General features: G+C 37.5%; 1 protein-coding gene across 2 annotated transcripts in view; it reads right to left on the reverse strand.

Annotated features, from left to right (window-relative positions):
• Nucleotides 1-615: 615 nt before the first annotated feature.
• The window catches only part of LOC132645621 (BEACH domain-containing protein C2), a 30,550-nt gene continuing 4,276 nt past the window's right edge, over nucleotides 616-26,889 (reverse strand). For both annotated transcript variants that reach the window (XM_060362710.1, XM_060362709.1), the window contains 29 exons: nucleotides 24,129-24,836; nucleotides 22,439-22,573; nucleotides 21,815-21,919; nucleotides 21,334-21,447; nucleotides 19,842-19,918; nucleotides 18,834-18,915; nucleotides 16,922-17,242; nucleotides 15,844-16,466; nucleotides 13,635-13,719; nucleotides 13,282-13,476; nucleotides 12,237-12,782; nucleotides 11,983-12,126; nucleotides 11,422-11,901; nucleotides 10,681-10,826; nucleotides 9,705-9,774; nucleotides 9,524-9,607; nucleotides 9,235-9,291; nucleotides 8,249-8,317; nucleotides 8,090-8,176; nucleotides 7,894-8,010; nucleotides 6,705-6,854; nucleotides 5,837-5,921; nucleotides 5,619-5,739; nucleotides 5,329-5,425; nucleotides 5,129-5,242; nucleotides 4,066-4,435; nucleotides 2,658-3,436; nucleotides 2,369-2,491; nucleotides 616-1,152 (listed from right to left, as the gene is read on the reverse strand). In XM_060362710.1, the coding sequence (XP_060218693.1) occupies nucleotides 1,078-1,152; nucleotides 2,369-2,491; nucleotides 2,658-3,436; nucleotides 4,066-4,435; nucleotides 5,129-5,242; nucleotides 5,329-5,425; nucleotides 5,619-5,739; nucleotides 5,837-5,921; nucleotides 6,705-6,854; nucleotides 7,894-8,010; nucleotides 8,090-8,176; nucleotides 8,249-8,317; nucleotides 9,235-9,291; nucleotides 9,524-9,607; nucleotides 9,705-9,774; nucleotides 10,681-10,826; nucleotides 11,422-11,901; nucleotides 11,983-12,126; nucleotides 12,237-12,782; nucleotides 13,282-13,476; nucleotides 13,635-13,719; nucleotides 15,844-16,466; nucleotides 16,922-17,242; nucleotides 18,834-18,915; nucleotides 19,842-19,918; nucleotides 21,334-21,447; nucleotides 21,815-21,919; nucleotides 22,439-22,573; nucleotides 24,129-24,836 (6,159 nt within the window). In that variant the 3' untranslated portion in view covers nucleotides 616-1,077. The remainder of the gene's footprint in view (nucleotides 1,153-2,368; nucleotides 2,492-2,657; nucleotides 3,437-4,065; nucleotides 4,436-5,128; nucleotides 5,243-5,328; nucleotides 5,426-5,618; nucleotides 5,740-5,836; nucleotides 5,922-6,704; nucleotides 6,855-7,893; nucleotides 8,011-8,089; nucleotides 8,177-8,248; nucleotides 8,318-9,234; nucleotides 9,292-9,523; nucleotides 9,608-9,704; nucleotides 9,775-10,680; nucleotides 10,827-11,421; nucleotides 11,902-11,982; nucleotides 12,127-12,236; nucleotides 12,783-13,281; nucleotides 13,477-13,634; nucleotides 13,720-15,843; nucleotides 16,467-16,921; nucleotides 17,243-18,833; nucleotides 18,916-19,841; nucleotides 19,919-21,333; nucleotides 21,448-21,814; nucleotides 21,920-22,438; nucleotides 22,574-24,128; nucleotides 24,837-26,889) is intronic.

Raw genomic sequence — 26,889 nt, forward strand, 5'->3', positions numbered from 1 at the left:
AAAAAAAAGGTATAAATTCAAAAAATAAAAAAAAACTAAAATCAAATGGCTGACAAAGAAAGGCTAAAAATTTAAGTTAAAGATATTAGACTCTAACGTGAGCTTCTATCAGTAGATTTACATTTAACACTTAAAGAATTAAAAGACTTAAAGACATGAGCTTGGACATATTCTCAAAAAGATGGACCTTAAGCAATCATGTAAAATAAATAGATCAAAAATCAAATTAATGATTAAAGGTATAAAATATTTATAATTATTTAGGAAAAACTAATATTATACATATAAATAATTATAAAATTTATGTATATAATTTATCGGTTTGGTTCGGTTATTTATTCGGTTATTTTTTAATAGAACCATAACCAAACCAAATATTATCGGTTTTTAAAATTTAAAACCAAACCAAACCAAATATCGGTTTTTTTATTCGTTTTGATTAAATTTTTTATTTGGTTTTGGTTTTAACCAAAATCGTGAACAGCCCTACATTTTATGCGTGTCTGTGCAACACGTGTGTCAACTACGTCTTAAAGTCGAAATAACAAACGAAATGAAAACAGCAAAAGATAAAAAAATAAAAAAGAAAGAAAGAGGAACAGACAGAGAAGCAACTAAACAAAAATGCAGAAGCATATCTTATAAGAGAACACATTTACAAGGGAGTATTTTGACTGTGATTCCATGACACTGTCAAGTCCCACTACAGTTAATAAGAAAGGGGAAAAGAAAAAAGATCAAATGGCTAAATTTCCTATACTCTAACATCAAACAATTGGACAGCATGTACAACTATATCGATTTTCAAACAATCAAAAATAAAAATGCTGAACTCGGTAAAAAACTACTGGACAGCCTTGTGGTTTACCTAATACAATACACTCATGTTACATGTCGGAATGTTGAAACATTATCCTCGTCGCACAGTGATTATGATACAGTCAAGAGACGGAGCCTTGGCGTGTCAGTTATGCATCCAGATTGTATGAACCGTAGCACCTTTCATCTTGTAAGATATGGATGGGATTTTTCATCAGGAGAAACTTTGGTGAATCAAAGTCCAATATCTTGAAAACTTCACTTGATAAGGGGGCTGAGTCCATCACCTTCCCAACCCAGCTTAAGCATTTGATCTACTACCTTCAAGCTCAACTGTATATGATATGGATCGAGAGTAAATACTAAGATCTTTAAAAGCTACAATCCTCCTATCAAAAAATCTAACCCTGATTTGAATAACAATTTCCAAATCATGCTACTGTAGTCGGAAATGATGAGCCAGTTCTCATTTGATTAAGATATGGCATAAATATGAAACAAATATCTTTTAAATTCCTAAGCACAACAAATAACAAATAAGTCCATATGTTCTGTTCTGTTGTAGTTCTCATTTCAACCAACTAAATTTGCATGCATGTTCCGATGCACATGGTGGTAACAAAGAAATGGCCTTGATTCTCAATTTCTTAAACAAAATCTTTATCAGGATAAACTTTTGTTATAACAATGAGACCCATTGTTTCCAGCTTCTAAACTTGGTGGGTAATGGGCTCAGCCCTCTTACCATTCTCCACTTAAATACAGAAGGTTCACAAACTACGGATCAAACCTGTGACAGCACATACTACATATCTCGCACTGTAGTACTTTTGCCGTTGATTAAATCCAGCTAATCAGGATGAACTTTTAATTGATAACATCAACAGTGTTTTCCAAAATTTTCCATTTTGATTTTCATAAAATTAATTTATCACTAATTCCCATACTCTGGTGCTTGCCTAGTCTAGCACAAGATGGTATAAGTGAATCAGGAACTAATTCATCGTAGATAAACTAAGTTCCAAAAGAAGAAACTTAATTATCTACAATGAATTAGCTCATAAATTTCACTGTTGACAGTGTGACACAGACAAGTGAGGATATGGTAGATTAAAACTTTCATTCTATATTTTATGCTCAATGGTTATAGGTCACATCTTTTTCATTACTAAAAATAGTCGATCAAGGAAATGATATTCTACAAAGATCTGTTAAACTCTATTATCTAACTAGGAGATATTTCATGGCCCATTAATATCCACAAAATGCAAGTTGACACGAAATTAAAGGCGTGTGAGGCTTAAAGAGTGAACCGCACTAGCCTAGCCTATAATGTCTCCTTCAATGTAAAGTTGTACCATATGCTTACTTCAATCACTAGATACTAAACTTGCCAACTTGGGTTAGTTTGATGTAAGATATTAGCATTTCATATATCTGCTCACTTGGAGATATTTTATAAAAGGAAGAAGATAGGGATGAAAGCCAGAAAATAGAACCCAAAAGTCAGCATTAGCAAAACACTCTCAACACAGAGTATTCAACTTACTGCAGGATCTGTGAAGATTATCAACTGCCTATCAGCTGTCGATAACAAGAGATTAGTGTTATCCTTGTTCAGGGCCAGAGCCATAATATCTTGACCCTCTCCAAGCTTCATAATGTGAAATACCTGCAAGCCAAAACGTCAGCTTCTAGTTCATACATATATGCGAAGCATGGTGGAAAATGGGTGCACTTCCTATCATCAAGCAACTAAGAAAAACGAATGTCAAGTTGCGTTGGTCAAAAGGTGCTAAGAAGAAACAATTAAGATCCAAAGGAAGTCTTCGATCTACCTTTAAAGTATACATGTCGATGAAGCAGATTGAAGGCACAGAGATATCTAATCTATTTCCTTCGCCATTTTCATCTAATTCTCCATCAGAATCTCCAAGTCCTGGCTTTTGCCACTTCATTGACTTGTTGTCCGATGGTCCATCATTTTCAGCACATGGATTTACTCCAAGCAAAGCATTTTGTCCATCAACAGAAACCTCCATGCAACTAATGGTGGAGCAGAGAGGAAACTGAGTCCTAGCAATAAGAATCCCATTAAGAGTAAAGGTGCTTAGTGTTTTATGGGATTTGTTCCAAGCCATTATAATTCCATCAGATGACAGACAGATAGAATGTGCCTCCACTCCAACTAGCCTTCTGACCAATCGACCCCTTCTTATAGTATGTAGCAAGACATCTGACGAACTGGAGCATGAAACCACAATCCCAAGATCTGAACTCACACAGCAACATAATATTTCCCCAAGATGGCCTCTAAGGACATGTATGGGACCCTCAATTCGATGCCTCTTACTTTTTTCTCTCGAGCTGTTTGGTGTACTAATGGTTGAAGATGTGCTTGAACCAGTGGAAGCCTCTGCTGTGCTGCTGCTGCGCGGTGTTGACGCCCTATTTATTCTCCAGAGAAGCACTGTTGCATCTCTAGACCCTGTAACAAGATAATTGCTATCTGGAGATAAAGCCAGGCATGTTACAGGAGCACAATGTCCTCTGGCTACTTCTAATGTTTTTGCACCATCTGATGATATCAGCCGCACACTGTTGTCTACGTGGCCACCTAGACACAAGTGCAGAAACACCTATTAGTCAGTATGTTTAGGATTCAGTAACAACATAAAGCATGCAATACTAATCTCGCTTCATTGGAAAATCTTGCATTCAAATTCTTCTATACTTTTTTATTCCACTTTTTTTCAACTAAGGAACCCATGGGCACTCTCATAAATCAGAAGAAATGAAGTTCTAGGCTTCTGGCACATGATTTCCCAACACAAGCCTTCTAGTAGTGCTAAATTGAGAAATTAGATGAATGAAGAAAATAACAAAATGACCACTGATGTATACTCCCTCCTTTCATTTTATGAGGCAGTGTTTGATTGGGTATGGAGTTTAAGACAGAGAGGAAGCCTTTAGGAACTTGCGGTCTCAAACATGCCATGACATTTCTGTGGCTATAAAAGATGTCATTAAGGACAAAATGCGAAGTTTCAAAGTTAAATTGTTTTCAAATATAGGAAGGTGCCCTTATTGGAACAGATTAAAAAGAATGCAACTTCAAATGGAACAGAGGGAGTACTTCCCAACCTCATTTGCAGAACATCAAAAGCAGTAAATCGGCTGAGGAACAATGGCATTTTGAAAACTAAGATTTTTTACATTTAAATAAACAGAATATATACTGCTTGCCTGTAAGAATTTCTTTGTCACATGTAATTGCAACTACGGATGAGCCTCTGATTCCAGAAGCAGCAAACGCTAGGGCTTGAGGGAAATGCCATTCCTCTGATTCAGAGCCAGTTGGCCCCTTGAACATTCGCATGAATGTTCCACCAGCTGAGCTAGCACCGGGTTTTCCGTGTTGGAAGAGGAATGGTGCTCCCTGACCATCTGGTGTGTTTGGTTGCCATTTATGCTGAGCTACATGAGCAGCCGGCGCATTCGTATCAACAATTACGAGTGAATCAGAAGAGGCCTGCATCGCTGCAGCAGGTAAGTTGCAGCGCTCTGGGTGGGGAACCGTATATGGTTTAGAATCTCTAGGATTCCGGAAGATGGTCTGTGAAAATGAGAGAAGTCTCAAGGTTAAATTTGAGCCCACCTAGTATGATAACATATTACTATTTAACTGAAAATGAGCCATACCATCCGCTAAGAACAGCACCATAGATTTCGTAAAAACAAGACACACTAAGACCTTCACGCACAAAGGAACTTCAAGGCTTAACAATATGTTCTCTAGATTCATAAGACATACAAACTAGCTCAAAGAATAGGATACAGTAATACAGCAAGAAAAACAAAAAGAAATCACGGTTTCCAAGAAGGGGTTCACGGTAAAAGTGAGACTTGAGAGTTTGACAGAAAAAGATATAGAAGGGATCGGGAATACAGGGACAGATAAACAAATAAATATCAGCAATCTTCTACCACCAAGGTGGAAAAATAAACCTACTCATAAAACAGGCAGAAAATGGCTATGAAAACTTGTGTTCTTCAACCAACCCATTGAGCTCCTTTTCTTTTCCTAAAGAGATATTTACATCACCTACAACAATTAAATACTTCACCCCTCTATACGAGCAAAAGATAGACAGTACTAGATTTGCAGTGCCCTCATCTAAATTATTCAAGAAGATAAACTACTACTCATTAGTTACAGTCATTACAGTAACTTCAGTTTTACTCTTGAATATGTTACAGTTGACTCTGAAAACTTAAAAGGAGAGAACTATGAATACGACGAACTTACCTGTAGCTGGAGAACATCTGCCAGTGGCATCCTTTTCATGTGTGGAGCAGTAAGAAGTTGAGACGGCGTTTGTCCAAAGTAAGCAATCTGATCTTGCATAGAACGTTGCTGGACCTTTTGACAAGATTTAGCATTTCAAAATTACTCGTATTCAAGTTAGCGGAATAACTAAAGCAATAAGAACAGGGACTGAAGCATACTGGATCTGTTATCTTGTCAATATCCACTGTTCCTTCATACGTCAAGTAAAAGAAAACATTATTTGCCTGTATAGCTTCCTTTCCTCGTTGCTTATACCTGAATATGCAAATAGTTTTATTTAAAAAGAAACGAGAAGAGAAAAAGAAGAGACCGAAGTTCAGGGAAACAGCCAATTTTGATGCATCTAAAACAACATTGACACACTTCAAATTATCATGGAAAGCAATAACATTACCGACGAAAACTAGATAATGTAAATGATAAAAAGTGAAAGACAAACAAAACCTACCCAAAAATGAGATCAATCCATTCGTGAAGATGAGCAGAGACATGCTCACTCTCAAGTGCCATCCGATGCTTATGAATAAAATCAACCGTGTTTTCAGCCCAAGGTGGAAGATGCACAGAGTCTGGAACAGAGATGAGAAACAAATGAAATGACAGTTGCAGACCAGGACAAAATTTAGCACTGTATGCTGCTCTATTCAATTAAACTGTATTGCATACCCAGCTTTTCTCCCAACTGCGTCGTACCAAAGTCAATCGAATTCTCATTTGTTAGCATCTCAGGAAGATAAAATAGCTCCGGGACCTAGGTATTAAGAACATATGCCATTATGAATTTATGAGCACATGGTGCAAAAGCTTTAACTGACTCCAGAAACAGCAAGAGATAACAAATCATTAGCAGCTGAAAGCATTATCTGCTCCCTCTGTTCCAAGAGTTACTTTCGTTTCCAGGACATGCCAAATTAAGGTCCAAAATGGAATACTTTGTCACTTTATATATCACGAAAATGAACAAAAATTTAATCTATCATTTCACGTTAGGACCCACTAGATATAAAGGTGGTTAGTTGACTATCCCACTTGACTAAACTGTACTAACTTACTACTCCCCTGGTTCAGTTTATACGAGCCTATTTCCTTTTTAGTTTGCTCCAAAAAGAATGATCCCTTTCTAAAGTTGGAAACAATTTGACTTTAGCTTCCCATTTTACCCTTAGAGACGAGCTTTTAAAATCATACAAATGTTATGACATGTTTAAAACAAGTTTCAAAAGCTTAATAGCCACATAAATCATGTCATGTTTAGGACAAGTTTCAAAACTCAAAGTGCTCATTTCTTTCTTAAACGCCGTGCCTGGTCAAACAGGGTTGGATAAAATAAAATGGAGGGAGTACTTTTCTCTCAAGCATTGAGTATGTCAAATAATAATATTCAATTTTTTTCTTTGAGATGGTAACAATTTATATTCAAAAGCACAAATGTTGTGCAGACCATAATTACGGAGAGATGATCCAAAAGTATACACAATAATAATATTCAAATTGTAACAGAGTATTGAGGTAACAGAAGTAATATAGTTCATACCAACTCTTTGACATCACTCATTTCCTCAAGAACACTTTTCCAAGTGGCAGCAATATCTGAGAACATCCTGTCTGCATGATCAAACTTGCCACCTTGGAGCTGAATAGATAGGGTGGTGAAGGGCTCCAGCCTGATTAGATAATATAACACCTGGTGTAACATTAAATTCATACCAAAGGCTTAGAACAGAATCTGTAAAATCACTGTTGACTATGTTCACACTCAGTGATGCATATTCAACATATATCATAAAGAATAGGGGTAGAACCGTAGAACTATCTATGAACCAAACAGAGTCACAAAAAGTAAATATGCAAAACTGCTAGGAGGTGAAGGAATGAATGAAGATGCATGCATCTCTAGACAGACTATTGCTTGGTAGAGTTTCTATTTTTTGGAACACAATCATGTCAAAATCTCCTAGACAAAGACCCAACGGGTGACCTAATGAATAAGGATGTGCTGCTGCCGTGGAAGAGCATGCAAAAGGATTTATAATACAAAAGGTTTTGGAAATTCATGACTTCTGAGTTGTAAAGAGGACTTCTAGTGATACTTACCTGTTTGGAATGCCATAAAATGTTCTCCATGAAAATAAATTTTACTAAAGAGAACCATTTCGGCATTTCGCAAAATCTTTTTTTGGTGTTTGGTCAAACAAAAGTTGGTATAATGAGGGGGATTGTAGGGTGGAGCATAGGCGGGTGGTGCTTGATGATAATCACAAGTAGCAAATAGTAAAACTAACGTTTTATGTTGATAAAAGAAAGTGATACTGGATTAGGAAGAAGAACGAAACAACTTATCTATAAAAGGATTGTTCTTATCATATTGGTGTAAAGTATTGTTCTTGATGAATTTGTCATCCCAAAATAGTTAGGCCAAGGGAAACATTTACGTAATGCCAAATAGGACATTACTTGAAACAGTGTCTATCAGTTGAGGTTGAGGCTACTTATAAATATTATTATTTACTGGCATCATGACTGTCTATCTATATTGAATCACTCAAGTAAATAACAATCATTGAGGTTGCTAAACCTAAACGATAATGGTAACATTCCAAAATATGCAACTAATAGGTTAAATCATTCGGGATATCTAACTATATATAGAGAGGTACAGTAATCGCACATAATAGTTTAGAATGGCTGAGGACAATCAAATCAAAGAGTGAGCAAGCACATACTGTTCCTGCACTTGAATAATGTGAGCCATAGTGGAACTTTGGGATGACAGGGTCATCAAGACTAGAGTATCTCTCTTGAAACTTCCTTAATCGATCAGGATTCAATGCTCCAACTGGCTGCAAGTATACATTTCTTATGTCAGCCATACAACAACCTGGTGATGATTAGACACGTGAAATATTCATATAGGCCAACCTTTGAGAGGTCTCGGTAAGATGATGGATTAGCAATATCCAAGTCGGCTGACGTAAAATCAGAAATGATCCAAGGGAACACAGGATACTGCAAAACCGAAACGAAACTGATCAAGTAAGCATATGATTCCTCTCAAATCCTTACAATGAGAAATGGTACCTGAGTAATATCATTGTAACTTCGTCCGGCCAGTGTGTTAAGCTGCATTAGATACTCAAAGTTGCTGATCTGAAAAGATATGGATTAGCAGATAATGAATCAGTTTCACAAAGAAAAATGAGCACTTGTAACTAAGGGATTGTGGATATATATGGTTAGAAAATGCACTTGTCCCTCATTAGTTAGGTAGGGTTCCCAAAGGGGTTTATTATCAGGTCCTGAGCAACTCCAACCTTTGTCTTAAGGTATTGGTCAGATGCTTAGGTTCTATCAAGTGGTATCAATACATTCTTTCACGCGGTAACCATCCTTTGATAAGCACATGCCCATACTACCAAGTCCACAATAGAATTCACGTGTGAGTACCAAAATCAGGTTATACATGTAGGGGATGTTAAGCTATATTATATAATGGGCTCATTTTATTTTATTTTTTGAAAATGATAGTGGTCTCAATTTTTTATAAGGATTATATAATGGGCTCATATAGTTGTCTAATGGGTTCTTAGAGGATTTGGACTATTCGACACACTGCCTTAAAAGTTTTTTTTAAGAAACGTAACAGTAATTTGACTTAAGTTTCACGTTAGTGCATAGATTCTTCTCACATGGTATTAGACTCCAATTTGGAGCCTCTGTTTTTTCACAACCATTTAAGTCCATTCCTTGACCTATTGAGACTACTCTCTCTCTCTTTTCAAGAACCCTACCTCTTCAACCTACAAAACCTACTCGCTACACGTGCGTTATGTGTGTGGTTGAGTGTTTAAAATGCATTTGTTCCACATTAGTTGTATAAGGATACGCAAAAGGTTTTAGTGTTCTGACTACTCTACCCATTCCACCGATTGCCTCAAGATCTTGGGTTGCATGCTAAGATTCTTTCTTCAGCTTTCTCAGACACAAATATATAAACTGAATTTTCATTTTATTCTTCCCCTTTCCTCAAAAATAGATAGTAGTGAAATCCCAATTTTCTAACATACCTCCCGGCGAGCCCAACGTTCCATGAGTTGAGTTCTTTTGAGAAGTTGTTCAGGTCTCTGCAAGAGGAGAAGTGGCATAAACATATAACGGTATAGAAGAATGGTGAATGCTAAAGAAAGCAGAACCTCTTGTTTGACCATGAAGATTCAAGTCTTTAGCAGTGAAATTTTAATGGATATGGATACAAGTAAATATGTCAAGCATGGCCCACACGTTATTGCAAACTAACTAAAACCAAGTTTGTTCATATCCCAAAGGCCGATGACTAAACTACAGAGAAGTAGAAACCTGAGTTGCGAGGTAGATATTGTTCAGATGAGAGGGACGAGTTTGAACAATAGCTCGATATGCATCTCTTCTTGCCTCAGTACTCTGATGAAAAAACCACAGGAAATTAACTCAATTCTTGGAGAAGTAAAAGAATGAAAATAAGAGCAAGATATCATAACAATGTCATAGAAGATTATACCCCAAAGTCAAAGAAGAAGTTTGACCGATCGACCATAAATAATTCCAATGCACTTCTCCTTAGAAGATATCTGTAAAGACAAGAAGTCAGGCAAAAAGGCCATTAAAGAAAGAGACAGCTTTCTAAGTAGACAAAATCGTGTGATTTTTCCAAATAAAATTTAGACCGATTAATGAAATTATCACTTCACAACACTCATGGGGTCCATAAAGTGACCCTCCTGGAGAAATCACATAAGAGAAAGCAGAAACCTAGTAAAGGAAAAGGGACTATCAAATCTTGAAAAAAGGAGCAACATGTGAGATGTGACTGGAGTACTCGCAAATCCTTTTCCAGCTTGAAATGTGACCAACATGTCAAAGTGTGCAAATCTCCTTTCAAGCTTCTAACCAATGAAACACATTATCATAGAAAATATGCACCTTCACATTCGTGATTTATTCATGTTAGCCAATCCTATGTTTATAAACATCATAATCCTATTCTCCATTTCTTATGGTTTCGATACCTATTTTAGTCCTTTGTTTAAAAACATAAGGGGTCGTTTGGTTGGAAACAAGTTATCCCAGGATAACTTATCGTGGGATTAGTTATCCCGGGATTAGTTATTCCTCCCTCCCACAGGGATAAAATAACACTACAATCCAGCGATTAGTTATACCACCATTTTATCCCAACCAAACGTGGGATAAATTCATCTCAAATATAATCCAGGGATTATTTATCCTTATCCCTTGTACCAAACGAGCCCTAACAGTATCCTGGTCTCAACAAACTAGAAAACTCTCGACTCTACTATAAAACAGAAACTGAATTTCTCCTTAACCAGCAGAGAAGGTCAAAGAAATAGTAAAAACAATAAATGGTAATGAGCATCTCAAATTGAACCACAGCAGTAATCAATTGAGGGTTTTTCAGGTAACTCTGTCCTTGTGATGTTCGCTAGATCTTAAGCAGAAATATAGTTTAGTCTCACCTTCTGCTATATATCTGATGAAGGGAAGAGACCAACCAGCTCCGATCCTTTTCTTTTTCTTTTTCTTCACTGCTGCAATCAATACCATCTCCAGCAACACTGGTCTCGATGTTATCAACGATAAAATTTATTCTTCTCGTAGTAATCTGACACAAGAAATCACTTCACATGTTAATAACTTTTCACTTGTCTTGAGAGGAAAATTAGCAAACTTGTGTCTTAACTCAAAAAAGTTCGAATCATTAAATGTGAGTTTTGCATAGCCGGTTCCAAGTCCCAATAAAGTTCAGCTGTGGTAGGTAGACAACCACAAAGTCATATATGATTATCCCTATAAAACATTGTTGACCCTTTAGTTTTTTCTTCTTTTTTTTTTTTTTTTTTTTTTTGGGTGTGTGTGTGTGTGTGTTTTGGGGGGGTGGGTTGGTTGCTGAGGCTTAGGCAATAGATACATAATAATCAATTCGGCCCATCAAATGAGCTAAAGGTATATAGAGAGGTATTTTTCGGGTAACAATATTCACAGAAAGGCCACACTAAGATGGTGACATAGAATGCACAACTTCTTCAGTCCCCACTAATTTTCCAGTAATTCCTCTCTTTAAGGCAGTTGACTTTCAAAATATGTGCATTTCAAAATGCCAATCATTGGAAAATTAGCAGCTTATACATAATAAGCAAGTAAGTCTAGTAGTAAATGAAATAGTTCGTAAAGAGCATATTCTAGATAAGCAGACTTACTTGGAAAGTTCCTCTAGAAACCTTCAATGGCCTGACCATTGACGACGGAAGCTCAAGGACAATCCTTTCATCATGCTCGGTAGGAACATAACCAGGGGCAACTGCCGAAGGACTCTGCACCATGTCTTGGTGGTCAGTAACTGGAGGGTCTCCAGATTCTGAAGATGTCTGCAATGGCTGCTCAGCTGTTCCAGACATTCTGTTCTGAACGTCGCCATGATGTTCCGTGTCATCTAACTTACTGTCCAAGGTGGGACCATCTTCCTGTTCATAATCCTCGTGTACTGGCTCAATGGAAATAGCATCTGATGCCAAAAGAGAGGCTTTTGATGGACTGATTGTTTGATCTTCCCCCTCTTTTAATCCCGTATGATCAGCATAATCTGCAGCAGAACCAAAATGATCTGACCCTCCATAGTTCCTTCTCAAGCATCTCCGCATTCTTGCAGATGTTTCCATATTGTCCAGTTTCCAGTAAACCTACACATAAACATAGTCATTAAATCCTGAGTTGTAAATCCATTGATCAGACAAATACAACAAAAGCAGCAAGTAACATACACGCTGAGGATTGTACAGACAATCACTAAATGGGCCAAAAAGACATTTAATCTCTATCAAGCTATGGATAAGTTTTCTCCATTGGCGTATCCCGGTATACAGGCGATGCTGAGCAATTACATTCACTTGCGTCCGCCTCTCAACCTATAACCATAGATACACAAGGAATCATGTAATGAAATTAACTATGTCATTGAGACCAGCTGTATGGACCTATCAGAGAAAAAGACTAGTGGCAAGTGTATGATGATGACCTCTGATCGTTGCATGTTTCGGGCTAAAGCTAAACTTCCAACAAGGACAGCAATGAATTTGTAAGACAGAGCATTAAAATCTTTCCCATAGACAGATTTAGTATCAACTGACTGCAAACATTCCATCCATGCTGTTCCCATGGCTTCAGAAACATTCCATCTCTTTACGCGTTCCATGTCGCTTCTACTCCGTCGCTGTGCAGATGTAGCCATCGCCACTGCACTGAGACCTCTTCCTGATCCTATCTTTGCATTGCGTTCAAGGTCTCGTGCAGCAGCCAATGCCGCTGCTTTTGCTGCCGCCTTGTCCTTGGGAATAGCTGGAGATTTGCTAGGTGCCTCTATAGGTTTCTGAAAACTTGAAAACGTATGAAGTCTAGCCGCTTTGCGCTCTAGCAATGAAGAATCCCGCTTTAGATGTGTGGTTGTTGCTGGAGCTGGAGCTTCCCCTCCAGCAGCACCAGCAGCTAGCATTGCTAGTGCCATAGCAGCAGGCGGAGATGCAAATGCAGCAGCCCAGCTAGGGGAGATCATAGACAGAGCAGCCTGAATAAAAGAATATCTTAGTTCTTGGAGATTAACATATACAGAAGATTTTAGTAAGTTCATAGATCCAATTAAAAAAAGTGCAGCAGCATTAGTCCAATGTTTCAGCGGCTGAAGAAAGAAAGACTGTATAACCAAACGCGGTTTTATTCATTTGCGGTGACAGAAATAAAAGAAAGCAATTTCAGTGATGGACAAAACAGAAACTGTCCCCAGACCGCACTTGTGGGATTACACTGGGTATGATGTTGTTGCATGCTGTTGACAAAATAGAAACTGCAGATATGGATGGTGACAGAACAGAAAGCCAACCACAAAGGCATAAGCTGGATGTGCCAGATTCTAATCAATTATCAGAAAATACTTCATAATGGAAAAGTGTAAAGAGCTTGTCGCTTTATTCAAGATTCTTTTGCCGAACTCCAACTCTGAAGAAAGGTTAAGTAAAATCTAGAACTGAAGTTCCATCACTATGTGCATGGAAGTCTAATATATCTACCTCAAGGGGCAAGGCATCTGCAGCCAATGATCGGTCATCAACGACAAAAGGATTTAAACCATCTGCAGATGCCAGTTCATGAATTCCTGCCAAGAGGGGTCGCCATCTCCTTAAGGCTGCAATAAAAGGTGGTAAAATAACCTCTAGATATTGCTTCCTTAGAGGAGTTCGATCCCTACCAACAGCATGCCATACCTGCAACATACAAGTGACAGAAACATGAATCAAAATAGTGAAAGCATCGGAAACAAAAATGCTGACTCAGGCAAGTATAAGAATGAAAAAGAGTTATATCTTAAACCTCCATATAAGTTGCTGACTCAAACAAGTAACTAGATAGAAATAATACCAACCTCAGAGAACATAACACAGGAGGCAACCAACACTCTCTGTCTTCTGGACTCAGAAATAGGCATGTTGAGAATTGGTGAAAGCACACTGTCCACAAAAAATAGAGTATGAGTGGGATTCCAATTAGCATAAACTGACAAGTCAGTATAAATATTACTACTAAACAAGCATGTTGTCGTAGCAGATAGCTAGCATAAAAGATGGTCTAATTTTCTTTCTTATTCTTTTAATAACAGATGGTAACCAGACCACTTGTGTGCACCTCAACTATTTGCACCGGTACATGCTACCTCCCACCAGCACAGGTACCATGTAACTCTCCCCGCCAGACGGGAAGAAATCACCTACTAATATTTTATGTCTCGTTTTTAACCCTCGCCTATAAGGTTTAGACCCACTTCATTAACCATTAGGTCACACCCTGTGTGCCATAAAAGATGGTGTACTTATGATAAAGAAATATAAGCATATGGCCTTTTGTCGTTGTTTTCCTTTCATTACCGATTGGATTGCTTCCTGCTGAGGGTCTATCGGAAACAACCTCTCTACCCCACAAAGGTAGGGGTAAGGTCTGCGTACATCTTACCCTCCCCAGACCCCACTTGTGGGATTACACTGGGCATGTTGTAGTTTGTTGCTGGCCATAATCACCAGCACAACAAGAATTCATGAAATAGCCAAACATAATAGGAGAATATCCCACTATGCAAGTAAAGTAGATGCCAAACTTAGCGGAGAAACTTAAAATTGGCCAAAGAAACCCGCAAACATGAAAAACCAAAAGAAAATACAGAAATGTTGACATTACCAAAAAGCTAGAAGCTAATGCTGACAAATATTGGAGTACAACTAGAAAACGCTAAATGGCGTGTAACAAGTATAGCAACTCTCTGTTAAGTGGACTAGGACCAATTAGGCAAATTAAAATGAGTTGAGATGATGAAACAATTCACCAATTTTTGCTTGCTCAAAATGGGTTGCGTCAAGATGATTTGAGTAGGCCATAGTAAAACATGTCCAACTCAAGATCAATTCATCATTGTTCGTTTATCTTTTTAATGTCTATGTTACTAATAATGATATATTTTAAGGTAAAATTAAATTATAATATCTATTCAAAACTTTCTTCTTCTTTTTCTTTCATTTTTTTTCTTTTTTTTTTTTTTTGACAAAACAATAGTATGGTAAATTTGGACTAGTACTGCTGTTCAAGTTTGCCAATCTTTTTTTATAACCATGGTGTACGGGCCAGCTTCCCCGCACCTCAACTAATTCAATGGGATACTGCTACCCACAAGCACAGATACTGGGTAACTCTGACTACTAAGGCTTGGACGGATGGGAAGAAATCACCTAGTGTTATTGCCTCTACAAGGATTTGAATCTGAGACCTCATATTTCTCGACCCACTCTATTGACCACTAGACCACACTCTTGGGTACTCAAGATGTCAATCTTTTGGATGGGTTAATTTAGGTTCTCCCCATTTTAACCTTTAAATGAATACATTAGTGACCAAAAAAATTTATGGGTCAAAATTTACACCCATCAATGGAGATATTTGGCACGTTTTTCTACGATGAGTTATTGCCATTAAAAAATCATCATGTGGCTCTGATAGCATGTTTTTGCTCGTAAAAGATAGAAATTACTTCCGGGAAAAAATTAAAATTGTTAAAATGTTAAAGTTATAGAGTAGTGTTGAGTGTTAGTATGAAATTAGACCAATAGAGTGTACCGCGTGTCTATAAATAGGTATGTCTTGTATAATATAATCATCAAGCTCAGTTGAATAGTCTTTGATCTCTTATTTTCTTTTGGTGCACCCATAAAGCTTCTTGTATAGAAGATTGGGTGTAGTTTGTAGAGAATCATATCTTTTTGTAGATTTTTACCTTTAGGTATACCCTTTGTATACGGTCAGATTCTTGGCCATGCTTATGAATGAAAATACTTTACTTGATCAAAAAAAAATATTATCATCAAGTCTTCAGTGTATATTATTTTGTTACTTTTGCTTCAAGTGGTTTCAGTATCCGAAATTTTGGTTATCTCATTCTCACACTACTAAGTCCCCTTAAGGTTCACGTGTGATTCATGGTAAGTCTTGTGAATATGCAAAACCTAAAAATAAAAAAGGAGAGAGAAACAAAAAGAAAAAAGAAGAAAGAGGAAAATTGAGTAGCTCAAAAAAGGTCAACATATTGATACCTCCATAACAATGAGGATCGTGGTTTCCTGGATGGTATACGAGCATTCATGTCTAAAATAGAAAGATTGCTAGTCTGCCTACGGAAACCCTCTGACGTCCCGTCTTCTGTGTTTCCATGCCTCATTAACATCTGATTTCCACCATCATCTTCTTCCCGTAATGAGACAAGAACCATTCGCAGCATGCAAAGAAAAGGCTGGTCACTGTCTAACAATTGATATAGTGCTGCCATGCCTCCCATTCCAGTACCTGATCCTCCTCCAATACCTAGACCACCACCCAGTCCAGACTCATCTAACAAGAGTGCTTCTAGCATTGCAACTGACTTCTTTATTAAAGGAAATTCAATCCAGCTTCCGTCAGCATCTTTTTCCAATGCAGAATTCCAAGCTTCCCAACCACTGCCACCACCACCAATTTCTGAGGTGTTTGTGGGAAGGCCAACTCCATACCATAATCGACTCCTGTATTTCCACCCCTCAGCTAAATCTAAGGCACAGCTACCATAAGACACAAATGCGCAAGAAACAGATTCATAAGGTTCACAAGCTGCTGCAGCAGCGAGCCGTTCCATCACAGTTGCAGATATCTGTCCATTAGGATCAGCCATTGACGCAAGAACCTAGTAGAGACCAGCATCAGTAAACTAAGTTCAATGAACAAGAAACCAAATATAATATCGTAAACTGTTACAAGCATTTCAACATGATCTGTCCAATAAACCTGGCTACAAACAAAATAGAGAGCATTACAAGCACGAGTGAGTCTTAACCCAATTAGCAGAGAGATTGGTCGTTTTCCGTATCAATTACATGTAGGTGTAGGTGAAAATGCAGCAACCACAGAAGACAGAGGAAACAGAGAACAACTACAGATGCAGACAAGACCTAGATGCAAAACAAACTCCAACAGGACACCAGGAATATGCACATCACGGAGGGTAGAAAAAAGAAAAAATAGAAGATCTGCAGACTGATATGAACACAGATAGTACATTTTTTTGAAAGAAAAAGAAGAACAGATAGTACTTGAAGAAGAGGAATTCCCAAACTCAAACATAAGTCTATAAGTACATACATCAAGTGACAATCTCCCAGAGCTATTAGATGATTTACGATCAGCTACAGTTTCAAGAGCATCTCCACCAACTACACTTGCAGACTGACTACCTACAGGCACAACATTTGACAGGGGGGAAACAGAACCAGTACGAACACGTGAAGTCCTGTAAAGCTTGCTCTGCAGCCTCAGATGGTCTTCAACAAGCATTAAAATCACAATGGCATTCTCTACCAAGGCCACAGAAAGTTGAGCCGCATTTTCTGCTCCCACCTTGGCATCCTTAGCTGACAACCCTTCAGCTGCCACACCAGCAGCTGCTGCGGCAATAACTTGAGTCTGCAGAAAAAGAAAAGCGGGATTTGTAGTTTCACAAATGCTAATGTCTCGGAATGCAATTAATAATATTACTTTGACTTGTCAAAAGGAAAAGCTTAGGATGAATTTACTCAGAATATAACAAAACTTTAACTGCCGTGAAGGGGCTAAAGCAATTTTGGTCATATTTGAAAAAGAGCACAGTGACACCAAGTTAACAGACAAGCAACAATATTTTTTGATGAAGAACAGATATTTGTGCTATATTAAAGCATATAGAGAGCTCAACATGCAAATCCTCTCCCTCCCCCATACAGACTCTTACTTGGAATTTTGCTTTATTCTCTTTGCATGGAACCTATCATTAATATAGTCACTTTGCCTTATCAAATAGAAAATCACTCAGAAATTAACAAAAATCATAACTGGCACCAAGGCCCTAAAACAAAGTTGATTTTGAAAGTAAAACAATTTGAAAAGGATCAAGGTGACACCAACGCTCAAGCTATAAAACAATTCGAAAAGGATCAAGGTGACACCAACGCTCAAGCTAACTTCAAAGGCAACAAAATTTCGGAAAAATTAAGATTTCAGCTACTCCCTCCGTCCCAATTCATGTGATGGTAAACAAATAGACCTTGGGTCTAACTCAACCCAAAAGCTAGTTCATGAAGTGAGAATTGTCCAACCATACAAGGAGACCAATTACCCCATCCATGGCCAAAGTGGGAACTCTGACACCTCCACACGCCCAAGTCTGTACATCTGAAGTGTGGACAATATAACATGAGGGCCCAACATCGAGTAAACCAATTAATGAGATGGATCTGGAGATACCATGATAAAAAATGGATCACGAGCCTAACTCAACCTCAAAAGTTAGCTCATGAGGTGAGGATTGTCTAAGATCATATAAGGAGACCAACTACCCATCCAATAATGTTGTTTGGCTGCACATGTAGTTTAATAAAGAAAAAAAGGTTTTTAAAACTTGTGGTCTAAATCAAGCCATAGACACTTTTGTAGCCATAAATTATCTACTTAAGGGTAAAATGGAAAGTTTAAAGTTAAATGGTTTCTGAATATAGAACGGTATCCTTCTTTTTGTGACGGACCAAAAAGGGAAGAGTGTTACATAAATTGGGACGAAAGGAGTAAGAAATACAGAGAGCTCAACATGCAAAATTCTCTCTCTCTCCCCACCACACACAAACCCCTCTCCCAAACTCTGCTGGTGCTTTTGTGGTTGTTCTCAAACAAAATCTACACTAAAGACGAAGAACACACGAGCATCACCCAGTTAATACAAGAACATAAAACAAGGAAGAAAAATCTTCCTTGGGCACAAATGTAAGAATATATGAAATAAAACTGCAAATTTTGAAATAGAAAGCACTAGCACATTTTTGTTGACATCTCAAGTAGCACAAAGACAAAGTTGGCCTTGAGTACTAACTTGCTTTTACCCAGTTCAAAAATCACACTGGAGCAGGTCTTTCTGATATCATACTGAAGATAAAAGTCATCAGCAGAAAAGGAAAAAGCAAAAAGAATTATGAAGTCACATCTTGAGCTTTCACCATAAAGAGTAGAGCTTGAAGAACAAGGTTACCTGAACCTGCAACTCCCGTGCAGCAAAATCCAGCAAGCTTCCCAACAGCCTTCTTTTGAAAATGGGCAGCGACTCTTCACGTCTTGGGATGTAATGATAAGCAAAATTGAAAACTAATGAGAACCCCAAATAGCCTTTGGATAGTAACATAAGATATTGTGTTTACAAACCACTCATCATACAAAGCACATGAAAATGAAAGCGGTCCTTCAAAGGATAAATATCTCCGGATAGACTATGTTACCTGATTTAATAACAGCCTAAGCTAAATAAAGTCTAATAATCACTATCATAGACAGGACAAACACTCTGAAAAAAGTCTAGACATCCAAATTGTCATCCTCTAGCAGTAGTATCAAGGTCCCAAAGACCTAATGCTTTTTAGGTCATGTGAATTGAAGGAGAAAAATGGTTAACAAATTTGTGATGAATAAACAGGGTAACGTGTCCAAAAATACATTTTCAATTGTGCTGCTCCACACAACACTCACGATCAAGTGGGTCTCAAAGTCGCCGAAAAAATACAAGGGAACTATCTTTTCTTCTCCCAAACGTTGCTGATTTCTGGAATGAGAGGAATTTTTCACCAAAACTCTGAAACCATGTCAGAAACAAAGGCGCGTGAAGACAATTGACTTATGCTAAGTCCTTTTCATATCCACACCTTACAAAGTACATAATCATGTTTTCCCGATGTGAAACAGTAATATGAAGGATAGATATATACATCTTAACTATGTACATTAACTATCTAACATCATCTTAAAAAAGTGCAAACCCAAACTCCAAAATTTCCATGATACTTCATTTAAACTGATTGAAAATTGTAATAACATACACTCTAAATTATTCAATACAGAGCAGATTTATACAGAAAAAAGGGGGTATGGTCTCACTCTAGTACTGAAATATGTAGTACTTTGAAAGAAAAGACCTTTTTTGAGAGGAAAATCACTGCAGCAAAATCAAACACTGGGATCTATTCAACAAACTTGTCAACACTAGTACCTGACTCTCAGGTCTCCTGTGCTAGAACCACCCACCATGGAAAGCCATTCTGCACAATGAATTGTAGCTTCAATATCCTGTCCAAAAAAGAATATCAAATGAAATGTTCGATGCAGATATTAAAATAGGAGAATGGCCAGTGCAAGGGACAAAAAGAAGAGCAAAATGTTTTAGAAATACATATGAAAAATAGTCATAACTAGTCACTGAAGCTTCTCAATCCTATTAGGTCAATAAGCAAAAGATATAAAACACCAAAGCAATCTAACACCTGAAACAAAAGGAAAATCAGGCCAGGACATCACTCATAACTAAAAATCAGAAGAAACAATAATCAAGTGTTTAGTGATTTGAAAGTAGCCAATCGCATTTTCTCATTTTAGTATTGCAAACATAAAAGTTCTTATACATAAATTTATGTCAGAGGAGAGACCAGTGGGTATAAGCCAGTCGAGAACCTATAGGAGGGTTTTGGTTTTTCAAGTCTTAAAAAGGCAGAAGGCAGTGATAAGCAGGTCACGGTTGACACTTGAGAGGGTCTATAGTTGGTGAAAGCCAATAGAGGGATAAATAGTGATAGAGGGAGCAGAATTTAGTTGTGAAGGACATAGAGTAGCAGAAGATTTTTAAAATGCTGCTGTCAAAGGAAGGGGAAGGATGAGACTATAAAATTTTCAGGCAAGAGACGGAACCTGGTCGAAGAAGTCAACCAACATCGTGAAATCCCTTTGGGAGGTCCTTGAAAGCAGGTAACAAATTTTTGAGGAACAGACAGTGAAGATTTTTAATTGTTCAAGTTGAGGGGAGCTATCTGCAGAGTGCTAACATTTTCAAGCTATGAGGAAGCAGAATTTAATTAGAGAACCAGCACCGTGAAATTCGTGAAAGAAGTCATGGGCTCACGTGCACAAAGGAAGAGCTATAGAGTACACTCTGGAGTCCCAGACCAAAAGGCTAGCTAACAAAGGGCTAACTATGAGTCAGAACATTCTGAAACCTAACTAGATTTTCTATCTTCCGAATTCCATTGGCAGATAAGATAAATCCAAAAGATGCTGATCCCTAACTAAGGTGTCCAGAAGAACGGTAGCACCCAAGCTCTGGATTTGAAGAAACAAATATCTCCTCCTTCGCCGTATCTCTATCCTACAAGTCCCTATTTGATTCCTTCGTGCCCATTCCAATTTCCAAGCAACCAAGAATTAAAAAAAAAATGTGTTCAGAATCCAGGACTGACATAATCATTCCAAACTACCAGCATATACATTCAGCTCTCACAAATAAGATATCTTATTTGTTCAATCGTATTTATTAGTTACTAGCTCACCTCACAGATTGAATCATTCACCCTATTATTCTCCATCTTAGTGAATACAGTCTGTTATTTAGCATCCTACTGGTGCTGCACCAATGTTTTAAATACTATTAAGAAATGCACCGCAAACCAAGCAGATGATGCCACGTGAGAAAAAACAATGGTTACAAAATTTACCTGCCAACCATCCTTCTCGCGCATTGAATGCTCCAACACAATTATAAGGAAGTTGTGTATGAGGTCTTCTATATCTCTCAAGCTTCCTGGGTTAGCATTCTTACTTGCTCCTGTCTGTCACGGAAAGATCATAAGAATCAAAGTCAGAATCTCTACGCTTCTTTTAGCCTCTGCTGATATTGGAAAAAGCTCACTCTAACCACTACTTCACAGGGAAAATAAGTATCAGAAGAGACATTTAGTAGCTCCACCTATGAGCATCACTTTCAAGTTAGCAAAGCGAAAAAAAGTGTATCAGTGACCAAATGGGAAACTATTCCTGTATACCGAATTACAGATGCATAAGAAATGCAAAACTACGGCAACGTGCACATAAAATATGAAGAAGTGAAAAACACAACAGATTTTTTTGTATTACTCTTTACAGTGACTTCCAAAAAGAAGCAACGTATTTTTTGTGAAATAGTATAAGAAATGCTACCTCATAGTTAGATATCAGGATCTCCAATATCCACTCAGGCCACTCATCCATTTTGGTTAGATTGATTCTGTTTTCCGGATGACTGCAAGCCATAATTAGAAGATCCTGAAACCAAACAGAAAGTTGAAGAGAGAGAGAGAGAGGCATGAAGAGAATGTTCAACAAAGACAATATATGAATGCTACACACTGAGACGAAGGTGTCATCTAAATAACCCCACCGACCAATCAACAGCCTCAAATCATGAATGACAAAAAAATGGCAGGTCTGTGATGTCTCGCAAACTAAGACCCCGTCCCTCCCACATCAACTTCAAAGGGGGGGAAACTGAATTTTCCTTGGTTTCTTTCTTTTGATCAGGCCTAATTTTCTGTCTTCCCCCTTCAACCAGGGACCAAAATGACAAACAAGAAAATGAAAAGCAGAAAATTGATCATGTTGATTTTGCTACGTTCTACAAAAATCCAAGGCTATATAGAGTTATAAAGAAAATTTCTTCTCTCGTCCCTCATATTGAGAGAGACCCCTTTTATATCCAATCCTCTTTTCTCCACCCAAGCCACATCAGTACAAAGAAGATAAGGAACAATAAGCTGTTACGAAAAACAGGTCACAATTCAATACCTGCAATGCTCGGCTTTGCAATGGCTTTGGTGCATATGGAAGTGACCGTAAAAGAATCAATAAAAGTTGGATATGCTCAAACCGATGCCCAGAATCATAGAAGTTTAATCCATTGTCTGTTGACGGGGCATTTATCTACATCAGGAGCAAAAAAGGCTTCAGATTTATCTGTGATAGACTGCTTAGTGCAGAAAACTCAATAGCAATGGAGTATAGCCCCAAAACTCTTGCATCTATAAACAAAGTGAATATCTGAATGGGTAGAGGAGAGGAAATTCAAAATCCAAACAGTGAACCATTCAACAAGACTAATCACAAAAGGGATTAAATGAGCCCAAACAAGATTCAGAAACACCTATACTGATCATGGCATAAACTATGCCTAGATACCCGAAAACCGGTTTTTCCCGATAAAAAAGCTTCAACTATTAGTGGTGCAAAGAGAGGTCTAAAACCGATTTTTCACGTCATTATCAAGTGATTAAATACGGATTTATTACTCGAGGTAAATAGCAATAATCATATGATTTAGCACTAATCATATGATTTTCTTTTATTTTAATCTTATTCTAGTCAATAAAGCATAAATTGGTGATATTAACAGTACAGTACAAAAACTGCTAAAAGATAATTATTCAAACAGAAAGCTAGCTATATAATCTACTTATCAAGAAAAGAATACTCTAGCATAAGAATCTCCAAAACCTAATGAAATCATAGTCATGATCCCACCATGCTCCATAAGACACTTGTAGTAAATAAACATACTGCAAGGACCTTATCAAATCTGGGAAAAGTACACATGGCTTATTTGATAATCTATACATGATATAATTTCTCCACGAGATATTCATAAACATCATATTTAATAGAAGAAGGGGAAGCGATCCACGCTGATTAAACTTAACGTATATTTATTGTTTGTAAACTAAAAAGACTAATATTATTACACAGTTTTTTCCATCCAAATTCCAAATGGTTGAAAAGGTGTAGAAGCAATGCTTTTTTTACCTTTCTAAGTAAAGCCGGGAAATATTTAACCCCTCATATTCATTACAATATAAAATAATTTCATAATTTTACATACCTGTTCGAGAACTGTTAAAATCACCAGAGGCCAGAGACATATCTATTACCACATCATGGCGAACCATACCAAGATATTGCATAACAGAAATGCATGATGATATAAAGTCTGAGTTGAAACTTGGTTGCCTTCCCAGGGCAAACACACAGCAAAAGTTTTATTCTAAATGTTTGAGATAGAAGATATTCTAAGCAGAAGGAGAAACTTATGGTTGCCATTCTCTGGCTTACATATCTAAACAGGCTAGGCAAGAAAAAGGGAAAAGAAAAGTAGCAGTAACGAGAGGCATCTAGTTTTTGCACCAATAAAGAAGTTACCTATTTCAGATGTAAAGTGAGAAGTTAAAAAGGTCATAAATATGTATGTTTGTAACTATGCATATCATCTTCAAGCAGAGATTCTATGCAATGCACTGAGTTTCTTTCATTTATTTGAGCATCATATCCTAAACAGACATAGCATACTATCTTATTGAAACACAGCAAAGAAAGGGAATTTTTTTAGAAACATATTAAGAGAAAAATTATCCAAAAAGAATAGAAGAAATGGCAGGAACTGAGTTATTAAAGAAGCAGCAAATCAAGAGGAATAGGATATTAATACCGAGGCACCCAATAAAGCTGTGTATACTCTGCTAGTCATGAGCCTATTTGGTGCTGCTTGGAAGGCCTTTTGTAACGCAAAAAGTAGAAGGGAAACCTTATCGTCAAACATGGTACCCCCTCCTTCCAGCAACCCCAAAAGGTTGTTTGTCACATCTGGGGGAGCATGTGCACCAAATTTCAGATAGCCTGATGAAACTAAAGCACCCAAGAGGTTAATAATTCCAAGCACAATTTCATCACTTTTATCAACATTGTATGCATTATTCCGAGCATTTTCAGCATTTATTGAAAAGCTTATACCACCCAGGTTTTTTAGAAATGCATTCTCTGGGATAGACTGCATTTTTTCAATAGTAGACCTCCTAGTGGAAATTGTGGCACCCGAACCAGCGAAGGACTCAGGTACAGATTCCGTTTCACTCAAACTTGTCTCTCTTTCTTTTGTAAATCCTGTTTCACCAACTTCACTACTTCCCATGGGACAATGTACCTCAGTATCCAGTTCAGTTTCCTGGGCTGATGCAGCAGTTGCATTATGATCTAAAGAGGGTAAATCATCACAATCTCCAATCTTGACTTCGCGCTGCAATAGGACAAGAAGTGTTTCTATACCACCACAAGATAAAAATGCCTCAGAAAAGGTTTGAGCCCTGGACATATTCGGCTGTACAACCAACCTGTACATGAGATGTAGCACCCTGGCAACCTGAAATAAAAAAAATTATATTAGATTCAAATAGAAGTTTGGCACATCTGTTGGGAAGTATCAAGAAATTTCTCTTTTAAGAAAAAGATTTTATTCCCCAGTATACAGAAGCTGTATATATTTTTCTTTATGTTTTTGTAACTGGGTGCTGTATATAGAGTAAGCTAAATAAATAAAAATGACATATTTTTTAAGTCAAGCAACCTATGTCTCATACCATTACAGATACAAACATGAATACAGTAGGAACGCGATACTTGAGAGTGAAATGGCAGGGGAAACGAAGTTTTCACAGTACACTCCTATAACCACTGGCTGCTGAAAAGAGAGGACATGAGATTCCCATGCCTATCAGTCAAGATTCCTGAGTACTTACGAAAGTTTGCTTTTTCATGTGAATGGCTGACTAGAGGGGTGATCCTAGTAGCCAAAAATATGAGAAAATGGAAGATAATGACATAGATGACGGGTCACTTCATGCGCAAACAGTCAGGAGAAGATCAGAAGCAATTACTAGTGCATGTTAGGTTGTAAGTCATCTGTGTGGACAGTTTTGGACTTTTCCAGAATACAGAGATCAAACTCATGAATTGCGAAGTTTCCAATGCATAGTTGGGTATTCAGTAGAGGAAGAACAAGTCACAGGACATGGGATGTTGCTCCTTTGGTTCTTATAGTTATAGGGGGAAAGGAATATACCATCGATGGATAAGAAGTGGACTTGGGGTGAAGAATTTAAATACACAATCAAAGCTTGTTGTATAAATGGTTGTGGAAATATAATAATGGAGATGCAGCGCATTGGAGAAAGAAAGCCATACAAAAAGTGCATGCTCTAATTGTGGAGGTGTACGGAAACATATCAGGAAGTTATGGTCAGATATTCCCACAAAAGTACAGTTTAAGTTGGAAATGGAAAAAAGATTAAATTTTGGAATCATGCTTAGGACACAACCCTATGAACTACATATCCTGACTTTGTCCGGGCAACATTAGCTCATTCCCAATCAGGGAAGTGGACAGTCAGCTTCAAAATAAATTATTTTGATTGGGAAGTAGAAGTATCGCCCAGCTTATATGAGATTTGGAGTATATTTGTCCTTTCTCTGAAGAAGCTGACTCTTTATTATGGATTGCATTGAGCTGTGGTAAAAGTTCACTGTGAAACCATGTTACTGAAGTTGTTCTCGCACCCACTTTGCACAGACTGCTGGCTCCTACTTTCCACAATGGCCAATTGGCCATGGAAAATAATTTGGAGAACTAAAGCACCTTATAAGGTGGATTGCTTCTGTCTGGCGAGTGGTGATGGTACATGAAGACTTCTTGATTCAGCAAAAATTGCAGAAGAGAGAAGAGGGGTAGTACATGCTACTTGTGCGGAGAAGGGATTGAAGACAACAAAACACCTCTTGTGCACTGTACAGCCATATGTGGGAAGTGTTCCTGAACTTGTTTGCAGAAAATGAGTCATGCCTTTACAGTTAAAGAGTTATTTTGCTGCTGGAGCGGATGCAGATTAGAAAAGACTAAGACTAGAAAGAGGAAAACCCTGTATACAATACTAAAATAAGAGAACCTACATCAAAAACATGGTTCTCAACAACCTAGAACAAATCCCTTGTATATTAAACAAGGAAAAAAAAAGGCACCTCATGAGTACACCAAAATGAGACTAAATGCAAAATGTAGACTTCATCGAAAAAACACAAAGTGCCTTAGTTTTTTTAGCTATCTGGTGAATATACCGCATGTGCATGATTGAAAAGAATATGACGGATTTCATTAGCTCATTTTTACTTTCTCGGTCAAGTTTTCTGCAGATGGTAAGTATCACATAACTGGCACAAGCTTTATAGCAGAGCATTAAAAAAGAGCAAAATTTGCAAATTCAACTTGAAAAGTGTTTCTTGGAAACTAGTTTATGCTATTAGAGTTATTCCTCTTTTTTCCCAAATCTGAAAACCAAATTACAACATTTTTAACTAGATAATGGAAAGAATATTTAGGAGGACATGATACATGTAGTAATAGAAAATTACTCCAACTGGAA

This window comes from Lycium barbarum, chromosome 6, assembly GCF_019175385.1.
Source record: "Lycium barbarum isolate Lr01 chromosome 6, ASM1917538v2, whole genome shotgun sequence".
Lineage (NCBI taxonomy): Eukaryota > Viridiplantae > Streptophyta > Magnoliopsida > Solanales > Solanaceae > Lycium > Lycium barbarum.